General features: G+C 40.1%; 1 protein-coding gene across 1 annotated transcript; it reads left to right on the top strand.

Annotated features, from left to right (window-relative positions):
• The first annotated feature begins 1,712 nt into the window (after positions 1 to 1,712).
• LOC123982259 (nuclear receptor subfamily 5 group A member 2-like) lies at positions 1,713 to 9,550 on the top strand. The gene is made up of 6 exons (XM_046067693.1): positions 1,713 to 1,814; positions 1,942 to 2,083; positions 4,688 to 5,307; positions 6,543 to 6,662; positions 7,890 to 8,037; positions 9,203 to 9,550. Exons 1-6 carry the CDS (start codon positions 1,713 to 1,715, stop codon positions 9,454 to 9,456), a joined length of 1,386 nt encoding a protein of 461 aa, XP_045923649.1. The 3' UTR covers positions 9,457 to 9,550.
• Positions 9,551 to 9,871: the final 321 nt, after the last annotated feature.

The raw sequence follows: 9,871 nt of genomic DNA, 5'->3' as shown, positions 1-9,871 counted from the left end.
TTTTTATGCACCATATCTGGAACAAACTCGTAGAAAACTGCTGATCTGCTGCTACTGTCAATTCTTCTAAATCAAGGAAAACTTTTGCTCTCCTGTTTTATGTTGTTTCCATTTTCTATGTGTTGCTTTTATGTTTAATTTAAAGCACTTTAATTGCCTTGTTGTTGAAATGTGCAATACAAATAATCTTGAACACTGAACTGCAGCCAGCTTCTAGTCAAACATGTTCAGAAGCTATTCCCTCTCTGGCAGAACAGCTTTCAGGGTGGTCTGAATAATAACACACGATTTTACATTTCAAAATAAAAGGCCTTTCTTCAAATGCACGTTGTTACTTCCTTCAATGAGCTCAAACACTCAGGATTTAGTGTTTAAATGAAGGTCCATAATGAAAAACAGAATTACGTTCTCTATCAAACAGCATGAACAGAATGCTGTGGTGAGCCCAGATGACTTCAGCTTCCTAACAGTGTAACTGTTTCCTCTGTGCTGCTGTTAAGGTTCTACTTAAATACTGCACTTTCATGTTTTAAATCTCCCCAAGATTACTACATTACTGTAGTTCCTTCTCAGTGCTGTTTCCAGGAGAAAGCTATCATCATTCTGTGGGTACATTAATAATTGTGTCAGAGATTTCTTCAAATAAAGATTTACCTCAGTATTGATGAATCTATTCTGTTGTTAAAGGGATAGTCCTGAAATTTAGCATTGGTTTCCCATAATGTTGGGAACGCAAAAGAGACGGGTTAAAAATGAATGGTCAAAATCTCTGCAGCAGAGTCAGAGATATACTGATTTGGTCTCTAGTATGGGTTAATCTCCAAAACCACTGGATCATACTAGACATTTGCAGTCATGCTACATGTCATATACTGACATGCAAATAAACCATTATAAGAGATGTAAAACTAAACCAATACTAACAATTTAAAAAGTTGCATCAAGAAATTGTACTAAGAATGTAATTACTCCTGGAAAATGAACAAAACTAACACACTATTTATAATACCAAAGTTATTAACAGACATGTTTGTTACAGAGTAGAGCACTAAAGTGAAGGCACAGAGAAGGGTTGTTGTGTGTAAACACAGAAACAGGTGAGTCAAGACATGCTCATTGGCTGGAGCTTCAGACCGGGTCAGAACCTCGCGGAGCCGCAGGATCAGCACCATGGAGAGCGTCCCGCCTCCGCAGTATGATGACGAGACCAGTGATGCTGTGGTCGGAGCTCCACTACAGGTAGGTAGCTGGATGCAGAGTCAGCACTTATAGCCAGTTTGATCTTAGTTTACTCAACAGCTGCAGTATTTGACACAGTCTGAACACTCATTCAGCAGGTAGGACAGTCAGTAAACGCTGTGGGTATGATATGGTAATATAGTTTTTTATTTATCACTTAGTGATATCACTTAGTCTATATTTGTACTCTTTTATTTATTTTTTGATTCCGTTTGTTCTAATCCGGACAGGAAACAAGTGCATTTCATTTTCTGGATTATAAGGAGATCATTTCAATGGCAACCATTATTTTATTTTTCAATTAAAGGTTATGATGTTCCAAAGCGGCTGGTGCAACTTCTTTATAGACTATTCTAAGCCTTCTTCATTTTATAATCTGCGTGATATGCATAAAGTTCAGTAGCCTGTTGTGTTTGTCACTGGTTACGGTGGAGAAGAGTCTAATGTTTTCCTTTTCAGGTCCGTTTTCCACAATGGAGTACAGACATGATGTGGATTTGGAGGAGCCGTGTCCTGTCTGTGGAGATAAAGTCTCTGGGTACCACTACGGTCTGCTCACCTGTGAAAGCTGCAAGGTAACCCCACCCCCTCTCTCCGTTATATTATTGCACCTGGATTGTTTATTGGCTAGAAAAGTTCTGATCAAGTATTTTTGTTATATTAAACATTGTAAATCCTTCCTCTGTTCTTCAACATTGACAGGGTTTTTTTAAAAGAACAGTTCAAAACAACAAAAAGTACGCCTGTGCAGAAAACCAGGAGTGCAGAATTGATAAAACTCAAAGGAAACGGTGTCCGTTCTGCAGATTTCAGAAGTGTCTTTATGTTGGCATGCGACTGGAAGGTAAGGAAGTCTGCTTTTCCTACATGGGAAGTGTCTCTGGAGTATATGTGCCGCTTAGTGAAATAAATGAGCTGCTGTCAGAAAGGTTTGCATTGTACATAACCCTTGTTAATGCCACGTGCACACACACCTGCTTCATGCGGCCCAGAATGACGACATTTTTACATTTTCAAGCCTACTTTGATTGAAAACGTTTTCAGTCTACTACTTCATATGGATGTATGATTTCTACCGTCCTCTTGCTGCAATATTAGTGCTAAAAATGTTTCAGTAATTGTACAGAAAATATGAGGAAGTTAAAAAAATCGGACGGACAAGATTTAGTGGAGCTGCGTCACCTTTTCCTCTTTATTATTTTTTATTTTCTCTAACAAAAGCAACAATAATAAGAAACCCAACAGACTTTTAATTAGTTCCTTTTAATCAGATTTGAAGTGGGGCACCTTCCTGCATTCTGCTGATGTTCTGTGATGTTAATAGATACATGAAGAATTGTTCAGTCATTTAAGATAAACAATGTGAACAGAAATTATCATTCTCATAATTGGAAGGGGTGGGCTAAATGTCTGAACAAACACATTCTTTAATAATTAACATTTCATTCAAATAATCGGTATGTTAAAAAAGGAAACAACATTATGGTCCACTGTACAGGGAGAACATGGTAGACAGGGTAAAATGTAAAATTCCAAGTTTTAAAGTTCATAGCTGGTTGTTTTTTATGTTTCCCTGAGTGAGATGTTTGAAGAAGAGCTTTCATGATGAAAAGACCCACAGGGCAGTTAAGCTTAAAACCACTGGCGAGACATTGGTCTACAGAAAATTACACTATATATATATTGTACCAAAGAAATACTCACTGGGTTCCTGCACAACCAGACAACTGACAAATGTTACCAACTGGCCAACCTGTTAGCCAGGCTTCTTCAACATTATCCAGAGGCCTCAGTTCAGAGCCTCATATCTTCAAGCAAACAAACCCTTTCCATTCTGATTATACTGTGGTACAGGGCCGTAATTATACTTTTTATATTTTATATGATATTATAAAAATTTTAATTTTATAAATGGTTATCGATCACTGAGGTACAGTGATTAGCACCTCACAGCAAGAAGGTCTGGGGTTCGAACCATAGTCGTCTAAGGCCTATCTGTGTGGAGATTGCATATACTCCCTGTATCTGCGTGGGTTCTCTCCGGGTGCTCCGGCTTCCTCCCACCATCCAAAGACATGCAGACTAGGTTAATTGGTGACTCTAAATTGTCCTTAGGTGTGAGTGTGAGTGTTTGTATATGTGTGGCCTGCAATGGACTGGCGATCCTGTCCAGGGTGTACCTCACCTTTCACCCGATGTCAGCTGGGATTGGCTCCAGCCCCCCCTCAAACCTGTACACAGGCTAAGCGGTGGATGAATGGTTATCATCAATCATAATGAAATAGTAGTTAATGTGGATAAACTGTATTGTGTAAATATACCTGAATAAGTAGGCTATGTTATATTTTCTATAACATCAGCTTTCCAAGAAACCTAATAATAATCTTAATAAGGAGGATGAACATGGAACTGCTTTTATTGAAGCCAGGATACCCTACTCTGCTTTCTCCCACATTTTCAATGCTTTATTCTGATGGTACTGTACCGTCACTAAAAAGTAATGGGAAATGCCACAACAGAAATTAGTCATGCATGCCATTGCCATATAGGTGCACCATTGCTTCCTAGCAGCAATGATAATTTATGCTGTATTAATGATAATATGTACTACATACTCAAACATTTTACAACAGAATTTCCCAAAGTTATATTGTTTTCATTTATTTATGTCATAATTTTGAAATATAGTAAATAAGATCATTACTAATTGCCAAATCAATTTACACTTTTCCTTGCTTGTTAGCTAGTACAACATTATCATACACTGTAATCAATTAATAGGTACTCAATCATTTAGAAAATACTTGCAGTGTATTTTATTTTTTCCATTTATTTAGTCTTAAATCTCAAACAAATTGTTTATCTTCTTCCTCAGCATTTTGACATTTGTACTAGGATAGGTATTTAGAATTTTATTGATACCCCAGATGTATTAATGAATTAAAATGTAATATGTTGGCTGTGATCTGAAGCTTTTCAATAGGACCTAATGACATGGCAGTGAGTTCAGGTTATCTTACCTTTTTAAAGATTTTTTCTGGCATTTTGCCTTTATTGGATAGTGACAGCTGCAGAGAGTGACAGGAAAGGGGGGAGAGAGAGGGGATGACATGCTGCAAAGGGCCCTGGGTTGGAATCAAACCCCAGCCGCCTTAATTATCTTGAAGTTATCTTTGTAATAAAAAATAGATTTAAAGTTTCTATTGTAACAGAAGAGACTCGAATTCCTGAGTTAATCAAAACTGCATTATATTACATATTGTGAAAAATACTTTGGCAGGTGTGGAAGAAATGCTGTAATAAGCATATATATATAAATTTGCCTAGTCTCATCTCATCCTCAAGAATGAGCAACATAGGCGTTATCTCCTCATTAGGACAGAGTGTGCATATATCAGTTAAAGTCAGCTTGAAACACTGCTCTAAACAAATTAACTTTTCTCATTAGCTGTTCGTGCAGATCGGATGCGAGGCGGCAGAAACAAGTTTGGCCCCATGTACAAGCGTGACCGTGCCCTCAAGCAGCAGAGAAAGGCTTTGATTCAAGCAAGTGGATACAGAACAGAGAGCAGCCCACCTTTGGTCTCCTCAAATCACCAGAGAGACTTGACCTTTCCTGGTGGCCTCCACCCAGTTCCCATTCTTCACAGCAACCCACCACTCACAGCACAGAATGATCGTATCAGCTACCAGTCTCCAGCACTGTATTCACTCCTGCCCTTCAACTCAACTGGTGCCACCCAATACCAGTGCACCTCCTTCTCAAACTGGACCATCAAGTCAGAGCACACCAACAACTGCGCAAGTTCACCAGGCTTTGCTGCAGGAATTGGCTCAGACGAGCTACAAGGTCCCAAGATGCCTCAGCTAGTGATGGAGTTACTGCGCTGTGATTCAGATGAGCTAAAGCTGCAGAATAAGATCACAGCTCGTCTCCTGCAGGAGCAGACGGACTGGGAAAAACAAGGGAACCCCAACACCTTGAGCCTGATGTGCCTCATGGCTGACCAGACGCTGTTCTCCATCGTCGAGTGGGCTCGCACATCCAACTTCTTCAAACAACTTAAGGTAAGATCCTATCACTTCATACGATACACTAATAAGATGTAAGAGAGTTAGTACTACCAACTACCTAGCAACATGGGCCTATCAACACAGGCTGTAGTTAGACAAATTTATTGCCATAAAATATCTGTCATAGCCTTTCTAACAGAAAAAACACTGATGGCTTAAAAGGACAATACATTTCTTTGGCCTTAATTTAATATAGTTTGACTTTCTTACAGGGTCATTTATTAGACTAGAAGAAAACTGTACTGTAAACTAAAGTCAATCATCAGGTCACATCTGGTCGCTACCTATGGTTCGGGGTCCAGGTCCTTGAGTCTGGGGCGAGTCTGTGCGGTGGGAGGTCTGGGCTCCCCTAGACCTGCCCCAGGGCTGGGCGGGGTGGTTGCTGGCTCCGGGGTGCTGGCAGTGCTCGGGGGGCTCTTGCCACAAGCCCTGGACTGGATAGAGCTGGCGTACTCCTGCCTTGGGGGGCGAGGATGGGGTGAATGCTGGGGCCAGTCAGCAACCTAGGGCAGGGTGTGGCTATTCCTGGGGCATGAGGTCTCGGGTCCTTTGCGCTCTGTGGGGGTTATGGATTACCCTGGCAACTTGGGTTCCTTCCCATCTCATGTCATGCCTGCCCAACCCACCATCATTCATACCTGTGACCGGTCCAAGATGGGTTAAAATCAAGGGCATCTGGACTTAGTTGAAGATATTCGAAGACGTTTCACCTCTCAACCAAGAGGTTGTAGCCTCTGCTGTTTTCTTACCGTCACTGAAATCTCATCATTTTCCTCCCATCTGTACCCGTTTTATTTACCTACTTAAAGGCAACATGTTGCTATTGTTTTTCTAATGTTAAATGTTTTTATTAAATTAAGGAGTGTATGTTGAAGTACATGGGATATATTGTTTGTTTTGTTTTTTAACGTGGTATTGAATTGGTACCGAGAATCATGGAATTTCACTGGTACTGGTATTGACTACTAATTTATTGTGAAATCCCTACATACTGCTTTGTGAGTACACTTTCGGTTGAAATAAATCTCAAGAACTGTTCCTGCTCTGCCCTTGTGTCCTGCATTTGGGTCCACAACCTTGACAATGGCACTGTCAGTCGGTCCAGACTGAAATATCTCAACAACTATTGGATGGATTTGGTTTGGGTCTTGTCTTAAAAAGCAGATAATTGATGAGCTGGATAAAAATGCACTTGGTGATGAATGGTTTTCAACTCTTTTTGCTCCAAGGTGAATGACCAGATGAAATTGCTGCACAGCTGCTGGAGTGAGCTATTGCTCCTGGACATTATCTCCAGACAAGTCCTGTATGGCAAAGAGGGCAGACTGCTCTTGGTGACTGGGCAGGAGGTGAGTCACATATGCTTCTCCTTATTGTTTTTTGTCATTTTTATTTGTAACAATGGAAAGATATTTTACAAAGGAGACTAAGTGGGGTTTACATTTCTTAGTCTACTGTTCGTATGTCCCAATTATATTATTATACTTAGATTGTTAGATTTATCCACATGCAGATGCGATGGCGTCCATGTTGTTTGGACCAATTCGTAACATACAGCAAGCAAAATAGTTTGGATGTGGAGCAAGTGTGCGAAACTTCACAAAGTAGAATCAGGGCCAGCACAACATGTCACTTAGCCTATTCGCTGATGCAAGGAGCAGGTTAGGACATCTTCTTTAGGAAAATATATCTTTATAATATCTTTAATCATTCCGGAATTGTCCTGTGTATTGTTGAAAAAGTGACATGGGACCACTATGGGCAGATTTGACCTTTTGGGTCTAAGTTTGTGTGTAAATATTAGGGATGCACCGAATACTCGGCCACTGAAATTAATCATCCAAAATAGCAAAAACGACACTTTCGGTGTTCAGCCTAATGCCCCTAAATAAATGTTACCGAACAGTTAGCCTACGTTGACATGTCGGCAGTGTTGAAGCATTTTAAAAGGGCTGAGAAAGACGCAAAAATCACCGTTCTGCTGAATTGTCTCCCAGCACATCCACTCCATCTGTGGCTGACTTCTTAGAAAAGGCAACAAACAGTCTGAACCGCTTTGAGTGTTTCTGTCAATCGTTTGTGAAAAGGCAATTAAGCTAACCACACCTAAATTCACACCTTCCAGTATGCAGTATGCAAATAAGATTAATTGGATTATATTCACAGAAAGTATAAAACATATTACATGTGACCATTAATAGTAATGGACACTTGTAATTTACTTTACCACACCCTCTCGGGCCTCAGACCCACCCACCATAGTCTCTCCAAATCCTGTGGGAAACAGTAAAAAGCACATTTTGACCTTTTCATTTATGTAATGGTAAAAAGAGGGCAAAATAAATGGAAAAATGTGAATGTACTTGTTCGGTGCAAATTTTTTCATTATATTCGGCTTCAGCTTCGGCCAAGAATATTTTATTTCTGTGCATCCCTAGTAAATATGAAACAAAACAAAGTGTAACACACTTAATTGCAAACCCCAGACATTCATTTTAATTTTAGAAAGGAGGTATGAAACATGAATATGGAAGTTGTGTAGTGTGTGGTGTCAGTACCTGTGTTCTTTGGTTCAGATGGAGCTGTCATACATAGCCTTTCATGCTGGTCCTACCTTGGCCAGCCTAGTACAGAGAGGACAGGAGCTTGTTGAGAAACTCCACAACCTTAAGGTAGACCGCCAAGAGTTCGCCTGCATCAAGTTCCTCATCCTTTTTAATCCAGGTTAGTGACAACTGATGCTTTTTGTCTATAAAGCTTCTTATTTGCAAATCTATTTTTGGTGAGTGTGCTTTTAGTTAAGGGACCTTTCAAGATCTAATAATGCCAACATAGGTACAAAGCCTGATTCCAGTGCAAGAGCTTTTCCAGAGCCACATGAATCATTTCAGGAAGTGGACCTGTGACCAATGCAAGCAGGACCTTAATGTAATTCTGCAGTCATATCTCCTGGTGTCAAAAAGTCCCTGCTGTGGGGTAGTAATAATAAACTTTATTTATAGAGCACTTCTAAAAAAAAAAATACAAAGTGAATCACAGAGAGACAGAAAGAATTACCACCGTGAATGATAAAATACATCAGGGCCAAAATAAAAAAAAAGAAATAATAGCAAGAAAATAAAAACACATAAAATAAACAGGCAGCCCAGAAAAAATAAGAATATTTCTGATCCTTTCTAGAAGAAAGTTAAAAGAAGACACTGACTCAGACAGACTCATTTCCTCGGGCGAGTTGTTCCAGAGCCTCGTGGCCCTGGAGGCAGAAGCTCTGTAACTTTAGTTTTCAATGTGGACTTTCCAATGGCCCAGGAACACTGGTCAAACAGAGACAGCTGCTTCAACTTTTGTAGGCTACAACTTCATTCACTGTGTCCAGTGGCACCCAGTGCCTGAGATCCGACAAGTGAATGAGAGAACATGCTATTTGGTTCACGGTGGTTACATTCTAAAGCAGAAATACTAAACTCTCTTCCACCTCTTCATGTCTCATTATTTCATTACATTCTCTCAAACATAAGAGTCACGCAACAGTTAACAAAAGGGAAACAGTGAAAACTGACCTCAAGCACAACAACTGTTTTTTTAACTCCTTTTCTAACTCATTAGTCAATCTTTTAAGTTCATCAGTTCAGATTTTAATTTAGTGGAACTATTCAGTCAAAAAGGGGTCTCCAGAATTGAAGGGGAACTAGGTGTGGTTCCAGGGCGTTATCAAATGACATATCTACCATACCAGTTAGAGAAAGAAGGAGAGCAACTGTCAACCATGGGTGGGACTTCAACAATTCTCCGGTACACTGCAGTCTCTACTCCATGATATGAAAAGGTTTGACAACCTTTGCTCTATGTGCATTCATTGGTTGTTACTTCCCTGTCCCTCATTGACCAGATGTGAAACAGCTTGAAGACAATCAGTTCATAGAGAGCGTTCAGGAGCAGATTGAAGGAGCCCTGCTGGAGTACACACTGTACACCTCTGCTCAACATCTCGGACGCTTTGCTCATCTGTTGCTGTGTTTGTCTGAGTTACGCTCTCTCAGCATCCTCGCTGAAGACTACCTGTACTGCAAACACCTGAGCAGTGAGGTGCCCTGCAACAACCTGCTCATTGAGATGCTCCATGCCAAGCGCAGCTGGGCTTGAAAACTCAGACGCTCTCAGATTGTCCACACGTTAGCATATTGAAGCATTACATAAGCTTGCTCAGCATTTTTAGTCTAATAAATAAATAAACTCACAAAATATCAAGAAAGGAAATATTCATACACCTATTGTCCTTATTAAACTGTTGACCTTCTGTATTCCAAGTTTCTTTTATCAAATGAATTGCCTTGTTAAAGGTGCTGTGGGGAATTATTTAGTATTTCTATTTGCTGAAACTGTCACTATATCCTGACAGTATTACATTAAACAGATAATCTGCAAAATTATAAAAAATAAAATCAGGTTCCTCTGGCTTCTCCTACTGCTTCTAATGCCATTTGCATTTAAAACAACCACTCAGAGCCAGGAGGAGTCTCTAACGCAGTGCAATTACTGCTTGTGCACACGCTGCGCA

The sequence above is a fragment of the Micropterus dolomieu genome, linkage group LG13 (assembly GCF_021292245.1).
Source record: "Micropterus dolomieu isolate WLL.071019.BEF.003 ecotype Adirondacks linkage group LG13, ASM2129224v1, whole genome shotgun sequence".
In the NCBI taxonomy this organism is placed as follows: domain Eukaryota; kingdom Metazoa; phylum Chordata; class Actinopteri; order Centrarchiformes; family Centrarchidae; genus Micropterus; species Micropterus dolomieu.
Note: the sequence above shows the minus strand (reverse complement) of the source record. Positions and strands in the feature narration are given on the sequence as shown.

Bases quoted from the DNA above. Each gene is read 5' to 3' on its own strand.
- LOC123982259 (XM_046067693.1), top strand. From the start codon at position 1,713: ATGGAGTACAGACATGATGTGGATTTGGAGGAGCCGTGTCCTGTCTGT. The intron at 5,308-6,542 runs GTAAGATCCTAT...TTTTGCTCCAAG, and splicing joins ACTTCTTCAAACAACTTAAG to GTGAATGACCAGATGAAATT. The intron at 8,038-9,202 runs GTTAGTGACAAC...CTCATTGACCAG, and splicing joins CCTCATCCTTTTTAATCCAG to ATGTGAAACAGCTTGAAGAC.